Source organism: Gavia stellata, chromosome 4, assembly GCF_030936135.1.
Source record: "Gavia stellata isolate bGavSte3 chromosome 4, bGavSte3.hap2, whole genome shotgun sequence".
Lineage (NCBI taxonomy): Eukaryota > Metazoa > Chordata > Aves > Gaviiformes > Gaviidae > Gavia > Gavia stellata.
Window position 1 is genome coordinate 791,881 of NC_082597.1, and position 27,255 is coordinate 819,135.

The 27,255-nt window shown below is 68.5% G+C and overlaps 5 protein-coding genes across 5 annotated transcripts; 4 read left to right on the plus strand and 1 right to left on the minus strand.

Moving 5' to 3' along the window:
• Positions 1-3,985: 3,985 nt before the first annotated feature.
• On the plus strand, positions 3,986-6,143 carry LOC132316999 (struthiocalcin-2-like). The gene is made up of 5 exons (XM_059817362.1): positions 3,986-4,052; positions 4,129-4,223; positions 5,060-5,230; positions 5,356-5,461; positions 6,076-6,143. Exons 1-5 carry the CDS (start codon positions 3,986-3,988, stop codon positions 6,141-6,143), a joined length of 507 nt encoding a protein of 168 aa, XP_059673345.1.
• A 1,997-nt stretch (positions 6,144-8,140) lies between these two features.
• On the plus strand, positions 8,141-9,944 carry CIMAP1B (ciliary microtubule associated protein 1B). Its single transcript, XM_059817080.1, has 6 exons — positions 8,141-8,249; positions 8,358-8,561; positions 8,652-8,753; positions 9,408-9,529; positions 9,609-9,749; positions 9,864-9,944. The coding sequence occupies exons 1-6, from the start codon at positions 8,141-8,143 to the stop codon at positions 9,942-9,944; spliced, it is 759 nt and encodes a 252-aa protein (XP_059673063.1).
• Positions 9,945-11,846: 1,902 nt separating this feature from the next.
• On the plus strand, positions 11,847-15,959 carry TYMP (thymidine phosphorylase). Its single transcript, XM_059815974.1, has 9 exons — positions 11,847-11,973; positions 12,362-12,564; positions 12,646-12,744; positions 13,389-13,518; positions 13,626-13,744; positions 13,821-13,983; positions 14,470-14,700; positions 15,530-15,670; positions 15,754-15,959. The coding sequence occupies exons 1-9, from the start codon at positions 11,847-11,849 to the stop codon at positions 15,957-15,959; spliced, it is 1,419 nt and encodes a 472-aa protein (XP_059671957.1).
• Positions 15,960-16,795: 836 nt separating this feature from the next.
• On the plus strand, positions 16,796-17,576 carry LOC132316968 (protein SCO2 homolog, mitochondrial). Its single transcript, XM_059817115.1, has one exon. It carries the CDS (start codon positions 16,796-16,798, stop codon positions 17,549-17,551), a length of 756 nt encoding a protein of 251 aa, XP_059673098.1. The 3' UTR covers positions 17,552-17,576.
• A 228-nt stretch (positions 17,577-17,804) lies between these two features.
• Positions 17,805-26,958, minus strand: NCAPH2 (non-SMC condensin II complex subunit H2). Its single transcript, XM_059816905.1, has 20 exons — positions 26,689-26,958; positions 26,378-26,479; positions 25,861-25,916; positions 24,398-24,473; positions 23,585-23,656; positions 23,309-23,388; positions 22,712-22,863; positions 22,182-22,271; positions 21,788-21,897; positions 21,592-21,663; positions 21,291-21,357; positions 20,875-20,982; positions 20,001-20,054; positions 19,259-19,326; positions 18,983-19,070; positions 18,758-18,823; positions 18,494-18,546; positions 18,265-18,366; positions 18,041-18,190; positions 17,805-17,942 (listed from the first exon to the last, which is right to left on the minus strand). Exons 1-20 carry the CDS (start codon positions 26,794-26,796, stop codon positions 17,805-17,807), a joined length of 1,812 nt encoding a protein of 603 aa, XP_059672888.1. The 5' UTR covers positions 26,797-26,958.
• Positions 26,959-27,255: the final 297 nt, after the last annotated feature.

A 27,255-nucleotide genomic window follows, 5' to 3' on the forward strand; every position in this document is an offset into this window, starting at 1 on the left:
GTAGGAGCCCGTATGTGTTGTGTAGGAGCCCGTATGTGTTGTGTAGGAGCCCATGTATGTTGTGTAGGGGCCCGTATATGTTGTGTAGGGGCCCATATGCGTTGTGCAGGGGCCTGTATATGTTGTGTAGGGGCCCGTATGTGTTGTGTAGGGCTCTGTGTATGTTGTGTAGGGGCCCGTATATGTTGTGTAGGGGCCCATATGCGTTGTGCAGCAGCCCATATATGTTGTGTAGGGGCCAGTATGTGTTGTGTAGGAGCCCATGTATGTTGTGTAGGGGCCCATATGTGTTGTGTAGGAGCCCGTGTATGTTGTGCAGGGACCCGTATATGTTGTGCAGGGGCCCATACATGTTGCGTAGGCACCCGTTGGGCAGCCAGCACAACCGCCCACAGCTCGGCTGAGCCGGTCCCTCTGCCTCTTGTGTTTCGGGTGCGGGGGCATTCTGCAGGAGGTTGGGCACACCACCCGCACCCGCCCCGCTGCCATTGTGGACATCTCAACCCGGGTCCAGCACCTTGCTCAGACAGCGGCGTGGCTGGGGGATCAAAGGCTCATTGTCGTAACCAAAACCAGGGTCGTCCTCCCCCCGCCAGCTCCGGGCACGTTTATCACCTCCATCATCTCCCTCGAGACCGGCTGTGCTCGCCCTCCTCCCGCTTTCGCAAGGCCGGGGCTGAGGCTGGTTTCTGACCGTTGCGGTCGTTGGCTCTTGACACAACCAAGCCCCAAAGGCGGCTGCTGGCCCCTCCGTATCCCTGGCTCTCCCCTCCACATCCCTCACTCTCCCCTCTGTCACCACTTTCAGTGACCCCATTCCGTCCCACCCGGGTGTTTTCCACCCCCTGTCCCCCTGCCACCTCCGTGTCCTCCCCCCGCCTCTCCCAAGCGTCCCCTGTCCCCTCGACACCAGCTAACATCGTGCCCAGGAAGGGTCACCGGCTGCTGGCACGGCCGTTACTGACTTCTGCTTTCCTGGAAAGGCCGTTTGTTATCACCATTTCTTTCTGCTGCCCTTATCAAGGATGCCGCAGGCTCCCAGGTAAGTGGCGATCCTTCCCTGCCAGTATGTTTCCATTACAACCGGGTCGCCCTCAGCCTGCTCCAGCTTTTGGCACTGCTGGCCAAAGGCTGGGTGCTGAGCCCTGCATCTGGGTGCTGAGCCCTGCAGCTGGGTGCTGAACCCCACAGCTGGGTGCCAAGCCCTGCAGCTGGGTGCCAAACCCCACAGCTGGGTGCCAAACCCCACAGCTGGGTGCCGAACGCCCTGGGCAGGCGCTGGAGCCCCACCACAGCCTGGCTGCACCAGTGCTTTCCCGGCCATGCCGGTTGGCGCGGGGCCCGCAGCCGGTTTGATGCCGGGCAGAGGCGTTTGATCTCGGGGCGTGAACGGCTGCGTGGCCATTCACACAGGACGGAGCTTCGCGGGTCGGCCTCGGTGCCAGGGAGCTGGAGGAGCCCCCGGCCCCATTGTCGGGGTGAGGGGCCAGGGCTGCAGCTGGGCTGAGGGACCCCCTGCCACTGCCCCTCTGTCTGCGGAGCATCCCCTGCCCTCCATCCCAGGATGGAGCTGAGCATCTCCTGCCCTCCGTCCCAGGATGGAGCTGAGCATCCCCTGCCCTCCATCCCGGGATGGAGCTGGGCATCCCCTGCCCTCCATCCCGGGATGGAGCTGAGCATCCCCTGCCCTCCGTCCCAGATGGAGCTGAGCATCCCCTGCCCTCTGTCCCGGGATGGAGCTGAGCATCCTCTGCCCTCCGTCACAGGATGGAGCTTGGCACCCCCTGCCCTCCATCCCGGGATGGAGCTGAGCATCCCCTGCCCTCCGTCCCACGATGGAGCTGAGCATCCTCTGCCCTCCATCCCAGGATGGAGCTGAGCATCCCCTGCCCTCCATCCCAGGATGGAGCTGAGCATCCCCTGCCCTCCGTCCCACGATGGAGCTGAGCATCCCCTGCCCTACGTCCCAGAATGGAGCTGAGCATCCCCTGCCCTACGTCCCGGGATGGAGCTGAGCATCCCCTGCCCTCCATCCCAGGATGGAGCTGAGCATCCCCTGCCCTCCGTCCCACGATGGAGCTGAGCATCCCCTGCCCTCCGTCCCGGGATGGAGCTGAGCATCCCCTGCCCTCCATCCCAGGATGGAGCTGAGCATCCCCTGCCCTCCGTCCCACGATGGAGCTGAGCATCCCCTGCCCTACGTCCCAGAATGGAGCTGAGCATCCCCTGCCCTACGTCCCGGGATGGAGCTGAGCATCCCCTGCCCTACGTCCCGGGATGGAGCTGAGCATCCCCTGCCCTCCGTCCCGGGATGGAGCTGAGCATCCCCTGCCCTCCATCCCAGGATTGAGCTGAGCATCCCCTGCCCTCCGTCCCGGGATGGAGCTGAGCATCCCCTGCCCTCCATCCCAGGATGGAGCTGAGCATCCCCTGCCCTCCATCCCGGGATGGAGCTGAGCATCCCCTGCCCTCCATCCCAGGATGGAGCTGAGCATCCCCTGCCCTCCATCCCGGGATGGAGCTGAGCATCCCCTGCCCTCTGTCCCGGGATGGAGCTGAGCATCCCCTGCCCTCCATCCCGGGGGGTGCATGGTGTGAGGGACCCCTACAAGCCCTGTTGCCCAACCGGAGAGGGACCCCCTGAGCAGCTCCGGCAGCCCCAGCTCCGGGTGCTTCTCCCTGTGCCAGGACAGCCTGCACCAAGGAAGGTGTCACGCCAACACCCTTCTCTGGGTGTGCTGGAGGTCGGGGTGCTGCCACCAGCTGGGTGCCAGCACGGGGCGAGGGGGACACGTGGCAGCGGTGGCGTCGGGGCCACGTGAGCGGGTGCGGGGGGACATGCTGCTCCTGCTGCTCACGAGCGAAAGCGGGACGTGTGTGGCCAGGGAAGCTCTTTTCATCTCAGCCAGACTCGCCCCTGGCTGCGGCACTGGCGCCCGAGCGCGGCCACCCCTTCGCGGGGTGACGACGAAAGCAAAGCCGGGGGCTCCCCGCCACGGGCGCCCCATCAAAGGGAGCAGCGGGGGCCACGCGCCACTGAGCCACCCATGTGCGTCGATGGGGCCCGGCTGCGTCGGCCCTGTTTGCTTTGGGGCAGGGATGACATTTTGGGTGGCTCACGGCGTGCCTCGCCCCCCACCCCCCCCCAGCCTGCCAGGGGATAAAACCCCGCGGGGCTGCCGCCCTTCTCCCCGGAGGGTCCGAGCCAGCACCCGCTGCCGTGCCCAGCTCCCGAGGGGACGCAGGTGAGTCCCTGCAGCCGCATCGAAGGGAGGGGGGGCTGCACTCCCGCATCGGGGTGCCCTGGCCGCAGGGCATCCCCTGCCTCAGCCTGCAGCCACAGCAGCCCAGGAGCCCCTGCACCCTGTGCCCTGCACCCCTACCCACTGCACCCCTGCACCCTGCACCCTTGCCCACGGCACCCCTGCCCACTGCACCCCTGCACCCTGTGCCCTGCACCCCAGCATCCCAGTAACCCTGCACCCTGCAACCCGACTCCCTGCGTCCACGTGCCCTCCTCCTCACCCCCTGCACCCCACCACCTGCACCCCAGCATCCCTGCACCCCTGCACCCCTGCACCCTGAATCCCTGTACCTTGCCTCCCTGCTCACTGCATTCCTGCGCCCTTGCACCCCCTGCACCCCGCACCCCTGCACCCCACAATCCTGTAACCCGCACACACTGCACCCCACAACCCTGCACCCCTGCGCCCTGTTCCCCTCCCTCCTGATGCCACCTCGCTGCTGCTCCCCTGCGCACTGCTGGAGCACCCTGACCCCACCCCGGCTGCACCCCATGGGCTCCCCTGCACCCACTGCTGCAACCACAACACCACCGGGTTGGGGGGGGTCCCCATGCACCCCTGTCGAGCCCCTGGAGCAGAGCACGAGGGCCAGGCAGGGGGGCTCGGGCACCCATGGGGGGGGCTCAGCGGGGAGCTGAGCACCCCCGTCCTGCTGCTGTCCCTCCCCAGGGAAGGGACAGATGGGACCGACGAGGACGCTGAGGCTCGGCCTGCTGGGCTGCCTGCTGCTTCTCCCCTGGCTGCGCGGTGAGTGCCGGGGTGGGGGGGCCACCGCGGTGCCCCCCGCTCCTCCCCGCTGCCTGACCCCCTGCCTTCCCCGCAGGGCAGGAGCCGGCTGCCTGCGCCTGGGGCTGGGTGCCCTTCGAGGAGGGGTGCTACGGCTTCTTCCCCCAGGAGCTGAGCTGGAGAAGGGCAGAGGTGAGGCAGTCGGGGGGCTGGGGGACGTAGGTTTGGGGGTGACCCCCCCATGGAGCACCCCATCCACCCCACGGCTGCAGTGCCCCGTGGCGCTCGGCAGGGAGCGGGGCTTCGCTGGTCCCTGCCAGGGCTGCGCATCAGGGTGCCGGTGCCACCCCGGATGGGGATGCTCCTCTCCGAGGGGGTCCTGGCCCTGTGCAGGACCGGCTGCCACCACGGTGGCACCACGGCCACCCTCTGTCGAGGCAGAGCATCCGGCTGTGCCAGCCACCGCATGCGCCCACGTGCCCACAGCACCGGTCCCACCATCCTTGACCTTGGTGGAGCCACGAGTGGGGGACCAGGGGTTGGGGACAGGGCTTGGGGTCAGGGTTTGGGGTCTGGGGCCAGGGGTTGGGGTCAGGGACATGGGGTTCGAGTTGGGGACCAGGGGTTGGAGCCAAGGACCAGAGATTGGGGTCTGGGGCCAGGAATTGGGCTTGGGGACTAAGGGTTGGGGTCGGGGACCAAGGGTTGGGGTCAGGGACCAGGGGTTCGAGTCGGGGACCAGGGGTTGGAGCCAAGGACCAGAGATTGGGGTCCAGGGCCAGGAATTGGGGTTGGGGACCAAGGGTTGGGGTCGGGGACCAGGGGTCGGGGACCAGGGGTCAGGGACCAGGGGTTCGAGTCGGGGACCAGGGGTTGGAGCCAAGGACCAGAGATTGGGGTCTGGGGCCAGGAATTGGGCTTGGAGACCAAGGGTTGGGGTCGGGGACCAGGGGTCAGGGACCAGGGGTTGGGGTTGGGGACCAGGGGTTGGGTCGGGGGCCGGTGTCACCCTCCCGTCCCCACTGCAGGCCTTTTGCCAACGCTTCGGCACGGACACCCACCTGGCCTCGGTGCACAGCGCGGAGGAGCACCAGGCCATCGCCACCCTGCTCTCCTCCTCCCGCTCCGGCGAAGACAGCGAGGAGGAGGAGGATGACGGGGATGACAGCGTCTGGATCGGCCTCCACCGTCCCCTGAAGGTGAGCGTGGCCCCGGGGCAGAGCCAGGACCCCTCCAGGACCCCCAGGACCCGCTCCTGGCAGTCCTGAGCGGGGCCGGGTGGCACCAGCCTGGTGTCACGGCGTCACCCACCCCTGCCCTGCAGAGCCGCCGCTGGCAGTGGTCGGACAGCTCGGAGGTGGACTACGGCTCCTGGCACCAGCAGCCCGGTCTCAGGAGGAGAGCCTGCGCCGCGCTGCAGGACGCCGCCGGTGAGCACGGCCCCGTCGGTGGCACCGGGTCCCTGGCCACCATGTCCCCAGCCATCAGGGTCCCGGGTCACTGGCATCCCTGGCCACCGGCATCCCCGGTGACCGGCATCCCTGGCCACTGGCATCCCCAGTGACCGGCATCCCTGGCCACCAGCATCGCCAGTCACCCGCGGCACAGGCTGAGACCCCACAGCTCCTGCCAGCTCGTGGCTGGGGCAGCCGTCGGTGGCGGGTGGCACCCGGCTGTGCATGCACTCACGCGTGCACACGTACATGGGCACAGGCACACGCACGCCATGCGGGAGCAAACGCACACATGCACCCCATGCACATGTATGGACACATGCTGTGCACACGCATACACGCTGCACGCATGCACACATGCAGCCTGTGCGCGCGCACACACACACACACGTGTGCTGCGCGCATGCACGTGCATGGACATGCACAGACACATGCACGTGCACACGTAGACATCCCTTGCACACACATGCACACACGTACACGCACGGTGCGTGTGCCCCGGGCTGCACCCCTGGCAGCAGGGCTGCAGGGGGGCCGTGCCGCGGGGGCCATGGGGGTGCCGGGGGGCTGACAGCCCCTTTCCCTTCCAGATTTCATGACGTGGTACAGCGATGCCTGCGCCGACAGAAAACCCTTCATCTGCAAGTCCAGCGCCTAGAGCCGTGGGCAGCCCCCCAGCGCCGTCCCCGCCACCGCTGCCCACCGCCCCTGCCCAGGACCCCTGCCCGCTGCTCCTGCCCGCCACGGCACACCCGGCCGCCGGCCGCAGTAAAGGTCCCTGAGCCCAGCCTGGTCTGCGCATCCTTCGTCCCGCACACCCGGGGCCTCGCTGCCCGGATCAGGATCCCACACCGCCCCACAGTGCCGTGGGGCTGGGGAAGGAAGGGATCCAACCAGGGCCTGGCGTGCATGGGGTGCCGGGGTCACTTGGCCACCAACCACCACGGGGGATGCGGGGATGGGAACAGGGACCGGGATGGGGACGGCATAGGGACAGTGTCTGCGCAGCCCAGGGCAGGGAGGAACAGCCAGGGCTGGGGGGGCGAGCTCTGCAGCTCACCCCATGGGACCCCTGTAGCCCCCACGGGACCCCCACGGCCTCTGGGAGAGCCCCACCACCCCAGCGGGGCTCCTGTAGTCCCAGAGGGATCCCACGGGGGACCCCTGCGATGCCCAACGGTCCCCCACGGCCCTGGGGAGAGCCTGTGACCCATGCGGGACCCCCATGGCCCCAGGAGGATCCCCATGGTCCCAGTGGGATCCCATGGCCCCTGTGGGATCCCCCATGGCTCTTGTGGACCCCCTATAGCCCCCTTAGGACCCCTATGGCCCCACAGGACCCCCACGACCCACGTGGGACCTGTATTGCTCCCAGCAAACCCCCCCAATCCCACAGACCCCCTACGGCCCCATGGGACCCCCATGCCCCGTGCCCAGCCTCTCCTATAGATGACTCCTGCAGTGGGGCAGCCCCAAGGCCATGGCTGCCTGTGTCCCCACGCCGTCCCTGTCCCATCGCTGTCCCCGTGTCCCCACGTCCCCATCCCGGGCTGCCCAGTGCCGTTTGTTGTGCGGGTGCCATAGTAACTGGGGGAGGAGAGCCCGTCCAGAGCTCGGCACTGCTCAGGGTGAGGGGCCTCAGCCCCCCGGGACCTCCACCCCGGGGCTGGGGGTGCACCCCTGGGGTCCCGGGGGCTGCATCCCTGGGGCGCTGGCGGCTGCATCCCTGGGGTACTGGGGGATGTATATTTGGGGTGCTGGGGGGGCATCCCTGGGGCGCTGGGGGCTGTATCTATGGGGCGCTGGGGGCTGCATCCCTGGGGTATTGGGGGCTGTATCTATGGGGTGCTGGGGGTGGATCCCTGGGGTTCTGGGTGGGCTTCACCCTTGGGTACTGGGGCTGTATCCATGGGGTGCTGGGGGCATCCATGGGGTGCTGGGGCTGTATCCATGGGGTGCTGGGGGCATCCATGGGGTGCTGGGGCTGTATCCATGGGGTGCTGGAGGTTGTATCTATAGGATGCTGGGGCTGTATCCATGGGGTGCTGGGGGTTCATCCGTGGGGTGCTGGGGCTGTATCCATGGGGTGCTGGGGGTGCATCCCTGGGGTTCTGGGGCTGTATCTATAGGGTGCTGGGGGCTGTATCCATGGGGTGCTGGGGGTTCATCCGTGGGGTGCTGGGGCTGTATCTATGGGGTGCTGGGGGTGTATCTATAGGGTGCTGGGGGCTGTATCCATGGGGTGCTGGGGGTGGATCCCTGGGGTGCTGGGGGCTGTATCCATGGGGTGCTGGGGGCTGTATCTATAGGGTGCTGGGGGCTGTATCCATGGGGTGCTGGGGGCTGTATCTATAGGGTGCTGGGGGCTGTATCCATGGGGTGCTGGGGGCTGCATCCCTGGGGTGCCGGGGTTTCTTCCCTGGGGCTGTCAGGGCTGTCGTCCCCAGGGTGCTGAGCAGGGGGGTGCCAGGGTGCCAGTGGGGTGCGGAGCCTCGGACCCCCCCAGCCATTTTGACGCCAGTGCCACCGGCTGCTCTCCCACCGACGGCCGCTGGCGCCCAGGCTGCGGACCCGCGTCTCCCTCCGAGGGGACCCCGGGGCCGGGGTGGGGGGGTCGGGGCTGAAGGGCCGCACTCGCTCCCGTCAGGGTCTGCCATGTCGGCCGACGCCTGGGTGGGCAACTGGAGGCCCCACCGCCCCCGGGGCCCCATCGCGGCCCTCTACAGCAGCCCTGGGCCCAAGTACGGGCTCCCCACCAACGTCGGTGAGTTGGGGCTCACGGGGGGGCTGGGGGCGGCCGCGGCACCGGCGGGCTGCCGGCGGGTCGGGGAGCCGGGGGTCCCGCAGCCCACCGAGCCCCCTGCCCGCGCAGGCTACCGTCTGCACGACCCCTCCCGCGGCCGTGCCCCCGCATACAGCTTCGGGGTGCGCGCGGGGGGGCGGCAGGAGGAGCGCTCCCCCGGGCCGGCGTACCTGCTGCCCCCCGGGACCACCGCCAAGGGCAAGGACGGGACCCCCGCTTTCTCCATCTACGGCCGTCCCCGCGACCTGCCGCCCCTCCGCACCCCCGGGCCAGGTGAGGGGGGGGCAGGAGCCCCGGGGGGGGCGGCAGGGCCGGGGTCCCCCCCAGCCGTGCCCATGGCCCAGGCCCCCCGCTCCCCCCCAGGCTGCTACTCCCCGGAGAGGGCCGGCACGTTGGCCTTCCCCTCCGCACCCGCCTGCACCCTCCGCTCCCGCACCAGGCAGGGCACCAGCCACCAGACGCCAGGTAGGAGACGGGGGCCGGGCTGGGCCCCCCATCATCCCTGGGCTGACCCCCCCCCATCATCCCTGGGCTGGGCCCCCCATCATCCCTGGGCTGGATTGAGCCCCCCATCATCCCTGGGCTGAGCCCCCCATCATCCCTGGGCTGGGCCCCCCATCATCCCTGGGCTCGGCCCCCCATCATCCCTAGGCTGGGCTGAGCCCCCCATCATCCCTGGGCTGAGCTCCCCATCATCCCTGGGCTGAGCCCCCCATCATCCCTGGGCTGACCCCTCCCCATCATCCCTGGGCTGGGCTGAGACCCTCATCATCCCTGGGCTGGGCCCCCCATCATCCCTGGGCTGAGCCCCCCATCATCCCTGGGCTGGGCCCCCCATCATCCCTAGGCTGGGCTGAGCCCCCCATCATCCCTGGGCTGAGCTCCCCATCATCCCTGGGCTGAGCCCCCCATCATCCCTGGGCTGAACCCCTCATCATCTCTGGGCTGGGCCCCCCATCATCCCTGGGCTGGGCTGGGCCCCCCATCATCCCTGGGCTGAGCCCCCCGTCCCCCCTGGGCTGACCCCTCCCTCCCCACCTCCCCAGGGGGGGTAACCCCCCCCCGCCCCACCTCACCCCAGCCCCCCAGCATGGCCCGGCTGAGCCCCACTTCCCCCAGGCCCCGCTGCCTACCAGCTGCCCCCCATGCTGGGGCCCCGTGTGGTGAGCAAGAGCTCGGCCCCCAACTACTCCATGCCGGGACGCAGCAACGTCGGCGCCTTCTACCAGGACCTGTGCAGGGTGAGGTGTGGGGGGACAGGGGACGGGGGACGGGGTGGCGGGGTGGCGGGGGACACGTCACCGCACCCTCTGCCCGCAGACACCGGGGCCCTGCAGCTACCGCGTGGTGGACGCCGACGTCTACAAGCGGCGGGCGCCGCAGTACAGCATGCTGGCGCGCAACTCCCTCCCCGGGGACACCACCACCAAGCCCGGACCCGGCGCCTACAGCCCCGAGCAGGTGAGGGGGCACCGGGGGTCCCGCCGGCGGCGTGGGCAGGGTGGGGGTCCCGGCAGCGGGGAGCCAGGGGCCGTGAGACCCCCGGCCCTCACCGCCGCCGTCTCTCCCACCCAGCAGGGCCGGCAGCGGGGGCTGACCTTTGGGATCCGGCACTCGGACTACCTGGCTCCCCTCATCGTGGACGTGCCCGACTAGGGGGGTGCGGGGTCGCGGGCGATGGAGACAACCGATGCCAAAAGATCGATGCCTTCAGCCAGAGTCGCTCTCCTGCTCTGCTCGCGCCTCCCTCGCTGCGTCGCCTGGACGGGGCTGCCCGTCCCGCTCCGCCCTGGGTTGGGCAGCACTGCCCGGACACCGCAGCCATCCCAGGGGGGTCGGGGAGCACTGGCCCCCCGCGAGCTGCCCTCGCCCCAGCCCGTGCCCTTCTCTCCTGGCAGAGACCCTGGCGAGGCTGCGGCTGTGGGAAGCAGGGCTGAGCTCTGGCCCCGTGGCCCCACGGCCCCACAGCCCCACGGCCAGGGTGGTGCATGCCAGGGATGGAGGATGCGCTGCCCACATGGGTACCAGCCCTCTCCCTGCTCCAGCCCCATCCCTGCCGCCTGCCCAGAGCACCCAGCTGACACCTTCTGGCTGGCAACATTATCCCATCCCATCCCATCCCATCCCATCCCATCCCATCCCATTCCATTTTATCCCATCCTGTCCCATCCCACTCTACACCATCCTGTCCCATCCCATCCCATCCTGTCCCATCCCATCTTATCCCACCCTACACCATCCTGTCCCATCCCATCCCATCCCATCCCATCCCATCCCATCCCATCCCACCCTACACCATCCCATCCCATCCCATCCCATCCCATCCCATCCCATCCCATCCCATCCCACCCTACACCATCCCGTCCCGTCCCGTCCCGTCCTGTCCCATCCCATCCCATCCCATCCCATCCCTCCCCGCAGCAGGGGGTTGCTGCAGCCCCGGTCCCATGGAGCAGCCCATCCCGCCGGCCAAGGGGCTCCCACCCGACCCCGCTCTGGGAGTAGCCACGGGGACCGGGGGCCTGAGGGCAGAGCTGGGACAAAGCGGGCACGGAGGACCTGGGCCTTTCCGTGCCCTTGGGGCCACCACGTCCCCGACCCCCTGGCTCAGCACCCCGCTTCCCTCATCCTTCCTTTCCCTGCCGACATCCTCGCAAAAGCCCGTCCCTGTCCCATCCCCATTCCATCCCTGTCCCATCCCTGCCTGCCTGGCCGTGATGCCTTGAGCAGGGTGGGGTCTGCCACCGGTGCTCCCCGTCCCACTCCCCGTCCCGCTCCCCGTCCCGCTCCCCGCCCCAGCCGGGCAAAGGGCAGAGGATGGCAGTGAGCCTTGGCCGGGGCAGGGCTGTTGCCACCAGCTCCCCATGCCGCCGGGTGCTGGCGCTCTGCCCGCTGTGCCACGGCCCCGCGGCTGTGCCAGGACTGCCGCTCACCTCTCCCTTGGTGACCCCCATTGCGCCCGTCCCACCTGGCCACAGGTCCCCACACCAGGCGCTCGCCCGTCCCCATGGCACCCCAGCCCTCGGCCCCACGGCAGCGCCCACCCCGGCCCCCTGCCCTGTCCCCCCCGGGGTCCGTGTCACCCCAGCAGCTGAGGGGGACACACACATGGTCACCCAGGACCTTGGGGTGTGGGGCAGCACTGGGGGCACGGGCCGGGGAGGGGGCACACGTTAGCAAAGTGCCGTGGGACACCTCCCTGGGCTGAGGGCACCGTGGGTGCTGCACGTCCCGCGGGTGCCATGGGTGCTGCGGGTGGGGATGCTGAGAACTGTGCAGGTCGGAGCCAGGGGCGGCCGTGCAGAGCCCTTGGGCATTGCCTGGGGCTGTCCCGTGGGGACTGGGGGGGGCTCAGCTCTGCCACCCACCCACTCCGGCCTCTCCCTGCCCGGCCCGACCCTCGCTCGCTGCCCCGGGGACAGAGTCCAGCGCCAGGGACGCCTCCTTGCCACGGGCAGGGGGCCAGGCTGGGCAGGATCGGCGGGAGCGGGGTGCCAGCCGTGCGGGAGCGGGGTGCCAGCCATTGCGGAGCGGGGTGCCAGCCGTGGGGGATCGGGGATGGCTGCCCAGGCGTCCCTCCCGGCCCTCATCCGCAAGAAGCGGGATGGCGAGCGGCTGGAGGAGGAGGAGATCCAGCGCTTCGTGCGTGACGTGACGGAGGGCACGGCGCAGCAGGGCCAGATCGGTGGGCGCACGGCGGGAAAGGGGGACGCAGCCCGGGGACACGCCGAGGGGACGGGGGGAGGCAGAAGGGGGGTGGTGGCAGTGGGACATGGCAGGGGACACAGCCGGGGGCACGGTGGGGGCCGTGGCACGGGGATGTGGTGGGGAACACGGGGGAGGCACGACCAGGACAGACCCGGGGGGGCACTGCCGGGGGACCTGGCACGGGGACATGGCAAGGGCCAGCCCCGGGACACGGCAGGGGGTCGTGGCCAGGGGACGCGGCTGGGGACCACCCGGGGGACGAGAGGGAGACCCTCGGGGCGGGCCGGGGATGTCAGAGCCGGGTGCTGCGGGGCCCTGGGGTGGGGTCGCGGGGAGGGACCCCAGGCCACCCCCGTGCCCCCCAGGCGCCATGCTGATGGCCATCCGGCTGCGGGGCATGGATGCGGAGGAGACGCTGGCGCTGACGAAGGCCATGGCGGCCTCGGGGCGGGCGCTGGCCTGGCCCCCCGCCTGGGGGGGGCTGCTGGTGGACAAGCACTCGACGGGCGGCGTGGGGGACAAGGTCAGCCTGGCCCTGGCCCCCGCCCTGGCCGCCTGCGGCTGCAAGGTGAGCAGGGGGGCCCGGCCGGGCCGACGGGGCGGGTGGGGGTCCCCGTGCCCCCCACGCCCACCCGCCCCGTGCCCGCAGGTGCCCATGATCAGCGGCCGGGGCCTGGGCCACACCGGGGGCACGCTGGACAAGCTGGAGGCCATCCCTGGCTTCCGCGTCTCCCAGAGCCCCGAGGAGGTGAGGGACGGGGACACGGCCACCGCCCCACTGCCACCCTGCGGGTGTGCCGGGCTGGAGGGGACCAGGGGGACCCATGGGACGTGGGATGGTGATGGACACGGGATGGTGATGGGACATGGGATGTCAATGGGACGTGGAATGCCAACGGGATGCGAGATGCTGATGGGACACGGGATGATGATGGGACATGGGATGCCGATGGGATGTGGGATGCCAATGGGACACGGGGTACCGATGGGACACAGGATGTCAAAGGGACATGAGATGCTGATGGGACGCAGGATGCCGATGGGATGTGGTATGCCAATGCGGTGTGGGATGCCGATGGGACATGGGATGGTGATGGGACGTGGGATGCCGATGGGATGCAAGATACTGACGGGACCTGAGATGCCAATGGGACATGAGATGCCGACAGGACACGGGATGATGATGGGACATGGATGCCAATGGGATGCGGGATGTCAATGGGACATGAGATGCTGATGGGACACGGGATGCCGATGGGATGTGGTATGCCAATGCGGTGTGGGATGCCAATGGGAGATGGGATGATGACGGGACATGGGGTGCTGATGGGACATGAGATGCCAATGGGATGCGGGATGCCGATGGGATGCGGGATGCCGGCGGTCCCGCAGATGCAGAGCATCCTGGAGCGGGTGGGCTGCTGCATCGTGGGGCAGAGCGAGGAGCTGGCGCCGGCTGACCGGGTGCTGTATGCCCTGCGGGACGTCACCGCCACTGTCGACAGCCTGCCCCTCATCACAGGTACGGGGGGGCCGGGGCGGGGGGCACCCCGGCTCCGTGCGCGGCTGGGGAGGGGGCAGGCAGCGGGGCGAGGGCAGCGGGCCCCAGCGAGGCTGTCCCCACCCCAGCCTCCATCCTGAGCAAGAAGGCAGCGGAGCAGCTCTCGGCACTGGTGCTGGACGTCAAGTTCGGGGGTGCGGCCCTGTACCCCACGCAGGAGAGCGCGCGGGAGCTGGCCCAGAGCCTGGTGAGCCCCCGGCCCCCCGCGACCCCCTCCGCCCCGGGACGGCGGGCGCTGGGGCCACATCCTGCCCTGCCCGCAGGTGGCGGTGGGCGAGCGGCTGGGCATCCGCACGGCGGCCGTGCTGAGCCGCATGGACGAGCCGCTGGGCCGCTGCGTGGGCAACTCGCTGGAGGTGCTGGAGGCCCTGGAGTGCCTGGAGGGGGGGGGACCCCCCGACCTGCGGGAGCTGGTCACCAGCCTGGGTCAGCCACGGGGACGGGGACATGGGGTGGCTGTGGCCTGGGGTCCCCACACGAGTCTCCCGCCCCAGCCCTGCACCCTCCACAGCCTCGGGGTCCCCCTCACCCCCACCCCTGCCCCCCTCCGTAGCCCCGGGCACCTTCCCTGTGTCACCCCCGGCCCCGCACCCCCCCCAGCCTCAGGGTCTGCCCCCACGTCCCCCCCAGGCAGCCCTGCCCCATGTCCCCGTCCCCACCTCCCTGCTCCTGTCCCCCTCGACACCCTGCCCCTTGGGACCCCTGGCCCCCCCATTGCCCTCAGCCCCCCTGGGCCCCCCCAGCCCCCTGTCTGCCCCATAGGCCGGTCCCCAGAGTCAGTGCTTCACCCTACGCTCTCCCACCCACCATGCCCCAGGCGGGAGGTACGGGGCGGGGAGCAGGGTTGGGGGGCAGCGAGGCAGGGGTGGGGTGGGTGTCCCCACCGGCGAGGTCCCAGCCCGCGTCCCGCAGGCGGGCTGCTGCTGTGGCAGTGCGGGCTGGCCGGGACGGCGGAGCAGGGCCGGGAGCAGCTCGGGCGGGCGCTGGACGACGGCTCGGCCCTGCGCACCTTCGAGGCCATGCTGGGGGCACAGGGGGTGCCCCCCACCACCGCCCACCGCCTCTGCACCGGGCCCCCCGCCCAGCGCAGCCAGGTCCTGGGGCAGGCACGCATCCGTGAGGAGCTGCGCGCACTGCGTGGAGGTGAGTGGGGATGGGGGGACGCGGGGAGCGGGGGAACGGGGCGCTCGGGGGCAGCCCTGCCCTCCCCAGCCCCACACCCTGCCCTTGCCCCCAAGCCCCCCATCTCCAAATACCCCCCTACCCGCCCTCTCCACCCCGTACCCTGCTGGGAGACCGAGGGCTCCCCCAGTCCCCAGTGCCCTGGGGTCCCCGTGCCCTCCGGCCTGCACCCCCCTGCCCTGCCCCATCCCCTCCTGCCCCCCACCCTCACCGTCCGACCCCATCACCCTCCGGGATGCTCAGGGCTCCCCCGGCTTATTGCCCCCACCCCCAGGTCCCTGCCTGCACCCCCTGCCCCACATGCCCTCTCCCTGGGGCTCCCTACATGTCCCAGACCCTGCCCTCCGTGGAGTCCTGGGGCTCCCCAGCCCCCCAGGTCCCTGCCTGCACCCCCTGCCCCACATCCCCTCTCCCTGGGGCTCCCCACATGCCCCAGACCCTGCCCTCCGTGGAGTCCTGGGGCTCCCCAGCCCCCCAGGTCCCTGCCTGCACCCCCTGCCCCACATCCCCTCTCCCTGGGGCTCCCCACACACCCCAGACCCTGCCCTCCTCGAGGTCCTGGGGCTCCCCAGCCCCCCAAGCCCCTGCCTGCACCCCCTGCCCCACATGCCCTCTCCCTGGGGCTCCCCACACGCCCCAGACCCTGCCCTCCTCGGGGTCCTGGGGCTCCCCAGCCCCCTGCCTACACCCCCTGCCCCACATCCCCTCTCCCTGGGGCTCCCCACACGCCCCAGACCCCACCCCCCTGGGGCTCCCTGACCCCCAGCCCCCCGTGACCCCCCCGGGGCAGGCTGGGTGCAGCGGGTGGAGGCTCTGCCGCTGGCCCGCGTCCTGCACGAGCTGGGGGCCGGCCGGGCGCGGGCCGGGGACCCCGTCAACCCCCGGGTGGGCGCCGAGCTGCTGGTGGCCGTGGGGCAGCGCCTGCAGGAAGGTAACGGGGGGCACGGCCGGGGGGGCGGGGGGGCGGCGGGGGCCCCCCACCATCCCCCTGCCCACGGCCGGCCCTGCCCGCAGGCGAGCCCTGGCTGCGGGTGCACCACGACGGGGCCCTGGGTGAGAGGGGGCGCCGGGCCCTGCAGGCCGCCCTGGGCCTGGCCGCGGGCCCCCCCCGCGCCCCGCCGCCCCTCCTGGCCGAGGCCATCGTGCCCCCCGGGCCCCCGGGGCCCCCCCCACCGGCAGGGGCCGCGGGGGCCCCCCCCGACCGCGGGGACGGGCAATAAAGCCGCTGTCCGGGCGCGGGCAGCCGCGTCCCCCCCGCTCCGGCCTCCGCCTGCCCGCGGTCAGGGCCGGGGTCAGGGCCGGGGTCAGGGCCGGGGTCAGGGCCGGGGTCAGGCTCCTGCCGGGCGCGGCAGCGCCCCCTGGCGGAGGCGCGGCGGGAGGCGCAGGCGCAGAGCCGCCGTGGCGGGGGGGGGCGGGTGTGGTCAGTGCGCATGCGTCCTGCCCGGCCCGCCCCCTTCGTGTCCCGGTACTTCCGCTTCCGGGCGTAGCGGCGCGCACCGGCGCGGCGGGCGGTGCAGGCGGGACGGGGCTTGGGGCCAGAGGGCAAAGGTCAGCGGGGGCAGAGGGCACCGGGGCGGATGGAGGGGGGTCGTGGGCGCAAGGGCGGGGTCAGAGGGCAGCGGGGGGGAGAGCAGCTGAGCTGGAGCCCAAGGGCGGCTGCAGGGGTGGGGTCAAAGGGCACTGGTGGGGCGGGGCTGGGGTCAGAGGGCAGCAAAAGGAGTGAGGTGGGGTCAAAGGGCAGCTGAGGTCAGGGCTAGGAGGTGGAAGGGAAGCAAGAGGGGCAGGGTGAGGGGTCAAAGGGCACTGGAGGGGCAGGGCTGGGGTCAGAGGGCGGCAGGGAGGGGCTGGCTGAGGAGTCAAAGAGCAGCAGGACAGGTGGGGCGAGGGGTCAAAGGGCACTGGGGCCTGGGCTCAAAGGGCACTGCGGGCTGGGGCAAGGGTCAAAGGGCACTGGGGGCTGGGGTGAGGGGTCAAAGGTGGGTGGCGGAGCAGGCCGCAGGGGAGCCTGACTCCCCCTGGCCCCGCTGCCCATCGCGCCCTTCCCCACAGCCCCGCCATGTTCCAGGCCCTGCTGCCCGCCCGCTGCCTGCCCCGCCGCCTGCCCCGCCCGCCCCGCGCTCCCGCCGCCCCTCCGCGGCGCGGCCTGGGGGGAGCAGCCCCCGCGGGGGGACGGCTGCCGCTGGCGCGGCGGGCGGTGGTGGTGGCGGCGGTGGGGGCAGCGGCGGGGGCGGCCTGGCTGTACCTGCGGGAGGAGAAGGAGCGGCGGCGGCGGGCGCGGCGGCGGGCGGAGCTGCGGGCGCTGGCGCTGGGGCAGGGCGACTTCCGGCTGCTGGACCAGGCCGGGCGGCGGCGGTGCAAGGCCGACTTCCGCGGGCAGTGGGTGCTGCTCTACTTCGGCTTCACCCACTGCCCCGACATCTGCCCCGAGGAGCTGGGGAAGCTGAGCCGGGCCGTGGCGCTGCTGGAGCAGGAGCCGGGCCTGCCTCCCGTCCAGCCCCTCTTCATCACCGTCGACCCCGAGCGCGACGACGCGGCGGCCCTGGGGCGCTACCTGCGGGACTTCCACCCCCGGCTGCTGGGGCTGACCGGCAGCCCCGAGGAGGTGCGGGCCGTGGGCAGCGCCTACCGCGTCTACGCCAGCGCCGGCCCCAAGGACGAGGACGGCGACTACATCGTGGATCACACCGTCCTCATCTATTTGCTGGGCCCCGACGGGCTCTTCCTCGACTACTACGGACGCAGCAAGACGGACGCCCAGATCGCCCAGAGCGTCCGACGGCACATGGAGACCTACGAGCCGCTCCTCGACTGAGGGCAAAATAAACACCTCTGCACCCCAAAAACACCTCCTGCGGGCCCGGGTAGGCGGGCGGAGGGATCCCCGCCACCCCCCAGGACCGTCCCGTGGGGAGGGAGGGTGCCAGCCCCAAGGGACGGGGCTTTCCCCCCGCCAGGCTCCGTGGAGCGTGGCTGCCCGGGCCCCCCCCGCAACAGCAGAGCCTTTACCAAAGTGGGGGTTTATTGTCGAAGGGTCTCCAGGGGGGTCTGTACAGGGGGGTGCTCACTCAGGGGCAGGCGGAGGGGGGCTGGAAGGCGCGGAAACGCTCGTGCGGCCGCTCGTGGCTGAGGAGCCGCAGCCGCATGGTGTCCAGCGCCTGCTCCAGCCCCGGGTCCTGCGCCACCTCCACCACGTAGTCGTTGGCCTGGGGAGAGAGAGAGAGGAAGAGGGGGGAGCAGTGGGCAGGCTGGGGGGGCCCAGCAGAGCCCCGGGGGTCCCCCCCGCCACCCCCCCAGTGCTTACCAGCTGGAGCGAGGCCAGCATGTAGCGGCACACCTCGAAGGGGGGCTGCCCCGCCACCAGGCTGGCGAAGGACCGCCACTCGCCCAGGCCCCCGCAGCTGCCCGCCAGCGTGTCCCCGTAGTCATGGATGTCGAAGGCGGCTCGCTCCTCCTGCGGGCAGAGCGGGCTCAGCCACGGGGAGGGGGCTGCCGGCCCCCCAGCCCCCAGCCCGCGCCAGTCCCTGCCTGTTCCTGCAGCAACGGCCCCATCCTCTCCTCCCAGCGGCGGATGTGCTGGGACAGCTCCGTCTCCTGCACGTACTTCTGGGAGTCAGCGATGAACAGCTCCTGCGGGGAGGGGGGGAGAGAGGGGAGTGGGGGCACCCAAAGACCCCTGCTGCCTCCCCCCACCTCGCGCCCACCCTGGGCTGGAGCCCCGTGCTCTCCACGCCATCCCCCCGCTGCGGGCGCCTACCACGTTCCTGCGCACCAGCTCCTCGTAGCCCAGCGAGCCCGGGTCTTGGGGGTCTGCGGGAGGGGGGCAGAGTGTCACCAGCAGTGTCACCGCACTGCCACCCCCTCCCACTGAGCGGGGAGAGGGGGACACTCCCGAGGACGGACGGGGCAGGGGCGTTGGGGATGGGGTACGGCAGCAGCCACCCCCCGTCTCGCAGCACGTCCCGGCCACGGCACTGAGGCAGCGGGGAGCGCGCTTGCCTGCCCCCCCGCCAGCGCTCACCCAGGGCTCCTTCTCTCAGCTCCTCCAGGGCCTCGGGCTGGATGTCCTCGTGCTCCGTGAAGTCATCTGCCAGGAGGAGAGACCCACTCAGTGCCCCCCCGGGGCCCACCGGCCCCCCAGGGCCTGGCCCCATCCCGACAAGGGCCACCCAGATGCTGCGGGAGGGGGTGGGATGGGAACCCCCCCGGCTGGGGGGCAGAGGCGGGATCTGGGGTGCCGAAGTACCTGCTCCCTCGTGGCAGTCAGCCCCGCGTTCCTCCTCCAGCAGATCCAGCCCCTCCTCGCACGGCGGCAGTGGCAGCCACAGCGGCCCCTGGTAGAGAACAGCCTTGAGCCCCCCCGTGAGGGGCTCCACAGCCCACCGGTGCCAGGGGGGGCACGCAGGAGGGGTGCGGGCACCAGGCCAGGAGTCCCCTGTCCCAGGGGCTGCCCCGCGAGGGCGGGCAGGGGTCCCGGTGAGCCCAGCTCCCCCCGGCCCTGCCCGGGGCCGTGCCTGCTCACCGCCCGGCTCTGCAGCTTCCTCTGTGCCGCCCGCTCCTTCAGCTGCTTCCAGTACAGCACCTCCAGATCTGCGGAGAGACGGGGTGCCAGGCCTGGGGAGCGCGCCTCCGCTCCCCTTGGGGGGGGCTCAGCTCCTCCAGCCCCCACCCCCTGGCGAAGCCCCTCGCTCTGGCACACCGAGGCTGTCGGGGTGCCTTCCCGGGCTCCCTTCGCATGGTTTTGGGGCTACAGGCTGGCGTGAACGCCTGCCCTCCCCTCTGTGTCCCACCACCGCTGCAGAAGCCAGTCCCTTGTTCTCCAGCCCCACACCCGGCACAAGAGGAGCTCTGCGGCCAGCAGAGGCAAGGTTTAAGTTCAGCCAGGTTTCAGGACTGCTTTTCAAAAGAGGAACAGCTGCAAGACCTTCGAATCTCCTGTGATTCCTAAACTACAACACCCTCCACCGGCTCTGCCAGTGCCACCCGCCCCCTCTGCCGTAAGTCCCCCGGCACGGCGCTGCCGCAGCAGCTCTGGCTCCGCTCCCTCCCGGGTATTTGCCACAGTCTCGGCTCCCCAGCGAGGCGTCCTGCTGCTTTCCGGCCCAAAGCCCACCCAGGGAGGCCGTGTGGCGCGGGGCACAGCAGCGGCGCGGTGCCAGGGCAACAACTTTGCCTCTGCTTAGCCCCAGCTGGGGGGGGAGCTGGAGCCACAGGCTGGGAGCAAAATGCCGCCTCTCCAACACGCCCCGCCATATCCCACTCACCTGCGAATGTTGGCCCTTTCCTCTTGGTTTTCCTGCTGTCGGCGACGTTGTTGTCTGGGGGAAACAGAGAGGATCAAAGTTAAGGAACGGTTGAAGGCGCCGAACCCCTGAATGCTCCCAGGGAAGCCGGCAGGGAGAATAGGCATGCGAGGGCCAGCAGCGGCAGGCAGCCTTCCAGTGACAGCACCGCTGACCACTTCCGCTACCATCACAGCGTGCAACGAGCTGGTTGTCACCTCCAGAGCCCCCTCCTTCCCCCAAAGGCATCCTGGCCATTTCCCGGGGTGTAACGCAGCCTGCTCCGCCCGGGAGCAGCACAGCCCCACCTTTGGAGAGGGAGCAAGGGGCCCAGCGGGGCGCGGCAGCCACCTCGGCAGTATGGGAGCGGGGGGACTCCTGCTCGGACCACTCCTCCTCCTCCCACAGTGACCCCTCGCAGTACAACCCACCCATGGCTAGATTTAGGCTGCTATTACTTGACGCTCTCTATGCGCCTGCTGTGAACAGGCCCTGTTTAATGCCCTCCCGAGGTGGAGAGCTCTGGCCAGCTGCTTCTGTCTCGGATAATTTGCTCCTTTCTCCTCGGAGCCCTGGTTTAAGGGACAAGCTGGGTAATGAGATCCTGGGCCGACAAAGGCGATTCGCATCCCGCTTGATGAATGGGATGGAGTTGCTGCGCCAACAAGACCAAGACCAGAGCAGAGAAACCAGCTGCTACGGGACTGACGCCGCTGCTAAATGGGGCCGGCCAGGACCAGAGCACCCACAGCGGAGGGGTTTGGGCAAGGCGCTTCCTGGCAGAGAAGGGTCCTACCGCGAGCCTGGCTGGATCACGGCGGGATCCTGCAGGAAGCGCCACGGCCACAATACTCACAGGCTGCAGAGAACCATTTCATGAAGTCCTGGAGCTTCCTCGGTCCTGTCCTCTTCCGCTTGCTACCAACGACGTTGTCCAGGCCATGCGGCACCAGGAAGGGCCTCCCTGGAGGCAGGCGGAGATCAGTAGCCCTGGCAGGCCCCGGGGCACTGGGTGCCGCACGGACAGTCCCGTGCCACTGCTCCAAGCACAGCACAGCCACACCCGAGGGTCCAGGACGGGGTGGCTGCCCCTCTCCCCGGCCCCTCTGCCCATCACAGGGCTGGGAAAGACCCGCCGTGGCTCTGGGGACGCTGAAGGACAAGTGGCTGGGAAAGCGAGCCCCACTGCCCCTGCGCAGCCGGGCCCTGGCCCACCCAGGGCAACCCAAAACCCAGGGAGCAGCCCCTCTTCCCCAGCTCCACCACAAGTACCTTTCTTGAATGGCTTGTCCTCGGAGTCACCGAAGGGGTCGAGGCTTTGCCACGGATCCAGAATCTCCTGGCGGAGGAGCGAGTACAGGTGAAGCCGGCAAAGCTCTGGGCTGCTGTGCTCCCAGCCGAGGTTCCTGCAGCACCCCGAGCTGGGCGCACGGGAGCCACCTGGCCCAGTGGGTCACCCCACCATTGTCACCAGTGCAGCACGGAGCACAGTGGGGAGGGCAGGGATGTCCCAGGGCTTCCCAGAGCATCCCACACGGACTCAGAGAGGTTCCCTGACTCTGGACCCCCCTACCTTGATGTGGGCTTTGGGGTCCTGGGCAGGCGCTCGCTCCCGCAGCACGTACCCCTTCGCCTGGGGCGCGCTCTGGCAGGCACAGAACGAGGCAGTGAGTTTCCTGCAGCACCCGGCAGCGAAGCGCGGGGCAGCAGGGCTCCAGGGAAGGAGTAAGGCGGCGGCACTACCCCCACAAGCCACTGCCCAAGCCTACCCTCTGTGCCTCGACATGTTCCTTAGCAGCCGGAGACATTTCCACATCATCCTCTGGGGCCCCGGGCACGTTGTCCCCGCTGCTGTTGTCATCATCCGGTCCTGCGGCACCTGGCGGAGGAACTAAACGGTCAAATGCCATAAAAGCCTCTGGGATCCCCCGTTTCCAGCCCATCCGCCACAGAATTCCCTCGGGGAGTTTCCCTTGTCACGGCCAAGGGGCCAGCTGAAGCTGCCAAGCGGACCAGACTGCCTGGCCAGAACAGAGGGCAGGGGCATCCCACACAGTGGTGGCTGCCTGAACACATGTGGCCCAGCCCATCCCAGCCAGACACACAGGCAGGAGGGACAAACGGATGGATGTCCCCGCAGCCCAGCGACCACGTGCATCTCACCTCCGTCTTCAGAGAAGCTCAGCGCCTGGACGGGAACCCCACCGACGCTCACGCGCTCCCTCCCGCTGCCGAGGACGCAGGACGGCGCTCCTACGGAGGTGACAGAGAGGAGAGGTCACCAGCTGCCGCAGCAGGCAGCCACCCCACACCGCCCCTGCCCGCAGGAGCCCCAGCCGCCGGCGCTGACACAGAGCAGCCTCAGTGCTGCCCCTTCCCACCGGCCCCGGTGAAGCCGACAGCCGCGGGCAGCCCCCTGCCACAGCTAGGGACCGGGCAGGGGGCAGCTGCCGGCGTCCGCACGCTGCCCTCGCCCAGCACCCGATCATCCCCAGCAATGAGGCGCGCTGCCCTTCTGGCAGGCGGTTTTGCTGGAGGCAGGCAGCAGGGGAAAGCCGCAGCCACTTCTCCCCCACCCCAGGGAGCTGGCCTCTCCGGAGACGAGGCCAGCAGAGCACCCCAGGGTGCCTCCCCCCCAGGGCTGCCTCCTGGCCAGCAGCTCCGCGGCGATCCGCACCCTGAGCCCCCCGTACCTGCCGCTCTGCCGGGGCTCTCTTCGTGCTGCTGCTTCTGCAGGCAGGTGGGGGAGAGGCCCGCCAGCTCCAGTAGGAAGGCTCCGGTGGCGTGAGGGGTGCACGTGTTCATCCGGAAATCCTTCCGGCTGGCGAGGATCTCCCCTTTCCGGCTGAGGGCAAAAACCCGTCAGGGGACCTCCCGGAGCAGGCTCTGGCCTGTCCCGCTGGGAGCCCGGGGAGCGGGCACTGGCCTGCCTCAGAGGGAGCCCCGATGGGGTGTCCCCAAAGCCAAAGCCCCCCTGTTCTGGGGGGAGGAATCAGCCCCAGCCCTCCCGCCGACCATTCTCAGCTTCTCTGGCCCAGCAAAGCCCTGCCTGGATTTCCCAGCACAGCCCCAGCTTCCCTCTCCCCCAGGGACCCTCCCGCCCTGCCTTCTCCAGAGGCAGTTCCCGAGAGGACTTGCACACCCGTAGGGTTATCCGTCTTTCCTACCATCCAGTTTTAACCAGGAAGGCTCTGCTTACTCGGAGAAAGCCCGACCCTACTACAGCAAAGCGGGGGGCCCAGCTAAACCCATGGGGAGCAGCTGAGGGGCATGGCGAGGGGGGCTTTTACCTGAACAGAGGGTTGTCCCTCTTCTCAGCTTCTTCCGGAGGGACCAAAGACATCGGAGTCAAGGGAACAACGTTCACAGCCTGCAAAAGCAAGGTGGCGGGAGGGCAGCAGGGCAGGATGGAGCCCGGGGAAGGCACCCAGCACGGCACAGCACTGCCTGGGTGGCACCATCCCCACAGAGCCTGGCTGGCGGCTGGCCCCGGACACCTGTGGGATTCATCTGGGAAAACCCTGACACAGGGAGGGACAAAAAAGGAGGAGAACAGCTTCTCTTACGTTGGGCTGATGATCCTTCTTCATGTCCACGTTCGCCTGGCTGCTGTCCCTGATGTCGTCCAGGGAGAGGAACTGCTGAGAGAGCCCCACCAGCGGTCACCCCGGCTCAGCCTGCCAGGCCGCACCGCCACCGAGGGACCATAACCGGAGCAGGGGGGCGGACACAGGGCGCTCCCACGGCTGCAGCACACGGGTGGGACAGACCCCGCGGCAGAGACAGCGGAGCCGCGGCTTTTCAGCTGCTGTAGCAGGACAGGAGGGGGCTGGGGTGTGCGGCGCTGCGAGGGCAGCCCCCGACGGGCAGGAGGAAAGCGGGGAAGGAAGGGAGGTGCCCGCTCCCAGGGGAAGGATCTGGCCCAGGCAGCTGCCGCGCCCCTGAGGGACAGAATCCTGAGAGACAGCCCAAGTTAAGGATTAAGGGACGGAAGGCTAAGCCCTGGCGTGGATGGCAATGCGTCCCCAGGCACTGCACGGGGGTTAGCTCTTCTCCAGGAGGGCTGCGAGGTGGCAGGTCACGTCCCTCGGAGGCCAGCACAGCAGTGTCCTGACAAAAAGCTCACAGAGTGCTCCCGCTGTGCCCAGGGGTAGATGTGGGGCTAAATGCCCCCTACTAGAGAAGGGCAGGAGAGCGAACACAGGAGATGGCAGCCACGGCACCAGTCAGAAAGGGGGGAGTGCTGGGGGCACCCCCCACTGCCTGCAGCTCCCTTGTACCCTCGCAGCCCAGCAGCCGAAAGCAGCTCTGCCCGCGCTCACAAGCCGCCGAGCGCTCCGCTCCCCATGCCGCGACGGGGCACAGAGGCCCCCTCTCACCTCTTCCTCCTCAGCCCCAAAGCTCACGTCGGCATCTTCGCCGTCCTGCCCCACGGAGCTGGGCTGTTTTTCCCGCCTGAGTCAGGGAGCAAAACACGCGGTCAGGATCTGCCCAGGGCAGCAGCAAAGGGCTAGAGGCGAAGCAGCAGCAGGTTCCCTCCAACCCCACTGCAGCATTGTCCCACGGACAGCATGGAGAGGCGATGGCGTGACTGTCAACACTGCTGGACAGCCGTGCCATCAGCGCGCTCCCCTAATGAAAGCGAGCTAACGCGCTCTTGGTGCTCCCCTGCGCTGGCCCAGGAAGGCGGTGGGGGGCTGCAAAGGAATTGGGGCTTGCGGGAAGAGGAGATCCAGCCTGCCTGAGAAATCCTATCTGGAACAAAAGCGCCCTGCCAATTCCAGATCAGAAACTCTGTTACAGAAACAGGAGGAAACATTTCACTTCAATCCCACAGCACGGAAAAAATTGTCGGAGACTTTCGGAAACCGCAGCAGCAGCTTCACCCTGCTCCAGCCCCAGCAGAGGATCTTCCAGGTCCTCTGCCTCGACCTCCCCAAACAACTGGCAGTATTTCCTAAGAGCGGGGCTCACGGCTGGGCAAAGCAGAGGCAGGATGGTCCTCTCAGGAAGCTCGTTTGCGTGGTCGGAGCCAAGCACCTGTTCGGACTGAGGTACAGCACAAAAACCTCATCTTTCCCCAAACCCCCAGTCTGAGCGCGGACGGGAGGGTGCCGTTAGCCAACCTCTCCTCAGTGGGGAGCGTATTCAGAGCCAGCGCCAGGCTGGCAACAGACAAGTTACGCAAGGCAGCTCGAGAGCTGCAGCAGCAGAGCCCCGCTTTCAGCAACAAGGGGAAAAATAAATCACAAGCTGCTTTGCCAGATGGGACAGTTTCTTGCCCGCTAAGATTTACTCTGCAGGATGCTGGGTGCTGCCATTTCCTTACGCAACAGCAAAGCGCTGCAGCAAGAAAACAGCAGGACGATGCCACTGGAAGACAAGTGGGGATGAGCAACGCCCCAGGCCCTCTGGGCTGAAGCAAGTCCCGGCAGGGGCCTTTCCTGCAGCCACAAAAATCCTTCTGCTTCAAACAACTTTATACAGGGCCAGAGACTGATGCTGCAGTGGGTTTGTTTGGTTTATTTAAGCGATGATTGCCCTAGAGGCAGAGCAGGCAGTAGAAGCAGAAGCAAGGCTCAGAGCGGGAACACGGACCTTCCCATAAGCTCCCGCTGCAGGGGGGGCAAGTCCCAGCCTTGTCCCCAAAAGAGGACCCTCGAGTCTCCCAAACCTCAGCAGGAAAGAGAGCGGGGAAGGGCTCAGGCCTTACCGCAAGGCAGAGGGTGAGAGCAGGGAGGCAGAAGCCCGTGGCAGTGTTTTCTGCCAAGGCACGCTGGAAGGCGGCAGCCCTGAGCCCCCAGCAAAGCTGCCTCCCAGGGGTGAGGGGGGCTCTGCTTACTTTTTGTTGGAGATGAAGTCAAGCGTCTGGTAGACCAGCGAGTAGAGATACTCCACCTGAAAAACAGCAGCCAGACTCTTGGGGAATGAGAAAGCAGCTCCCAGAAAAGCTACTCCAGCTGATGCCGGGATGAACCACCGCCCTCCTCTTATCCCCAGGCAGAGAGAATTCAATTCTTTTATAATCTCATCGTTCTTTCCACTGTTTGAGCCATTCTGAGGCCAGATTTGGGGAAGCAGCGTTTTTGCATTCAGCCCTCTAGAGAAGAAAAGTGCTGAACAGCAAAATTCTTGCTCTTTTCCAGGCTGCCAACCCCAACATGTAGGAAATTATTGAATTTAGGAATTATAAATCTATATCCCTTCATATCAATTATTCATTATTACATTCAAGTCTTTCAAAATCCCAGAGCAGCGCCTGTGGAGCTCGTCCTCAGGACTACCGGCTGAGGGATCGCAGAACGGGCAGGGTGACAGGACCAGGGCCATAACACGGCAGTGGCCGACGGCTTCCTCACCTTCCTGCTGTAGACGCAGGCAGAACCCTGGATCAACAGGGCCGCTTCTATGAAGTTCATGGTGGTTTTGCCATTGTCAAAGGAAATGCAGATTTGATCCAGCTGCGAAACACGCAAAAGAAGGAAAACGAAACGCTGATTCGCAGGCTGGATTTGAGGGTAGCACAGGGAGAGGGAAAAGGCGAGAGTGCTGGCAGCACACCAGAGGGCTGCGGGAAGACAGGGAGAAAGCCCCCCCGCACAGGCAGGGCCAAAGGGCGTCACCCCCAACCTCCCCAACCCAGCCCAGCGGACGCAGGGCCCCCCCTTACCTCCTCCAGGTACTCCCCGAGCTGGGCGGCCACATCCACCTCCCAGTTCTTGGTGAGGTCGCGGATGGGCTGCAGGAGGTGCAGGAAGCGTGACTCCACCTCCTCCATGGCGGCAGCTCCTGGCGGAGGAGCTCACGGCCCACTCGGGGGCCGGGCAGACCCCCGGGGTCGTTTAAACGGGTTTAAACCACCCGTTTCTCAACAGATGATCCCGCAAGTGACATCTGAGGGCTGCAGGTCGCTTAGAGCTAGGCGCAGCTGACACCTTGCGATAGGCAGCTAGCGTAGAAATCTGAAGTCAACTGAATTTCAACAGAAACACAAGTTTTCACTGAGCACAGAATCACAGAATCAGTTAGGTTGGAAAAGACCTTGAAGATCACCGAGTCCAATTGTAAACCTGACACTGCCAAGTCCACCACTAAACCATGTCCCTGAGCGCCTCATCTGCACGTCTTTTAAATACCTCCAGGGATGGTGACTCCACCACCTCCCTGGGCAGCCTGTTCCAGTGTCTGACAACCCTTTTAGTGAAGAAATTTTTCCTAATATCCGATCTAAACCTCC

What these genes read in the sequence shown, in the direction of transcription:
- LOC132316999 (XM_059817362.1), top strand. Translation starts at nt 3,986, where the DNA reads ATGGGACCGACGAGGACGCTGAGGCTCGGCCTGCTGGGCTGCCTGCTG. An exon ending in GCTTCTCCCCTGGCTGCGCG is followed by an intron (nt 4,053 to 4,128) that starts GTGAGTGCCGGG and finishes CCTTCCCCGCAG; the next exon opens with GGCAGGAGCCGGCTGCCTGC. An exon ending in TGAGCTGGAGAAGGGCAGAG is followed by an intron (nt 4,224 to 5,059) that starts GTGAGGCAGTCG and finishes TCCCCACTGCAG; the next exon opens with GCCTTTTGCCAACGCTTCGG.
- CIMAP1B (XM_059817080.1), top strand. Translation starts at nt 8,141, where the DNA reads ATGTCGGCCGACGCCTGGGTGGGCAACTGGAGGCCCCACCGCCCCCGG. An exon ending in CGGGCTCCCCACCAACGTCG is followed by an intron (nt 8,250 to 8,357) that starts GTGAGTTGGGGC and finishes CTGCCCGCGCAG; the next exon opens with GCTACCGTCTGCACGACCCC. An exon ending in TCTACCAGGACCTGTGCAGG is followed by an intron (nt 9,530 to 9,608) that starts GTGAGGTGTGGG and finishes CTCTGCCCGCAG; the next exon opens with ACACCGGGGCCCTGCAGCTA.
- TYMP (XM_059815974.1), top strand. Translation starts at nt 11,847, where the DNA reads ATGGCTGCCCAGGCGTCCCTCCCGGCCCTCATCCGCAAGAAGCGGGAT. An exon ending in GCTGCGCGCACTGCGTGGAG is followed by an intron (nt 14,701 to 15,529) that starts GTGAGTGGGGAT and finishes CCCCCGGGGCAG; the next exon opens with GCTGGGTGCAGCGGGTGGAG. An exon ending in GGGGCAGCGCCTGCAGGAAG is followed by an intron (nt 15,671 to 15,753) that starts GTAACGGGGGGC and finishes CCCTGCCCGCAG; the next exon opens with GCGAGCCCTGGCTGCGGGTG.
- LOC132316968 (XM_059817115.1), top strand. Translation starts at nt 16,796, where the DNA reads ATGTTCCAGGCCCTGCTGCCCGCCCGCTGCCTGCCCCGCCGCCTGCCC.
- NCAPH2 (XM_059816905.1), bottom strand. Translation starts at nt 26,796, where the DNA reads ATGGAGGAGGTGGAGTCACGCTTCCTGCACCTCCTGCAGCCCATCCGC. An exon ending in AGGGACAACCCTCTGTTCAG is followed by an intron (nt 22,864 to 23,308) that starts GTAAAAGCCCCC and finishes TTTTGCCCTCAG; the next exon opens with CCGGAAAGGGGAGATCCTCG. An exon ending in AGCTGGTGCGCAGGAACGTG is followed by an intron (nt 18,367 to 18,493) that starts GTAGGCGCCCGC and finishes CCCTCCCCGCAG; the next exon opens with GAGCTGTTCATCGCTGACTC.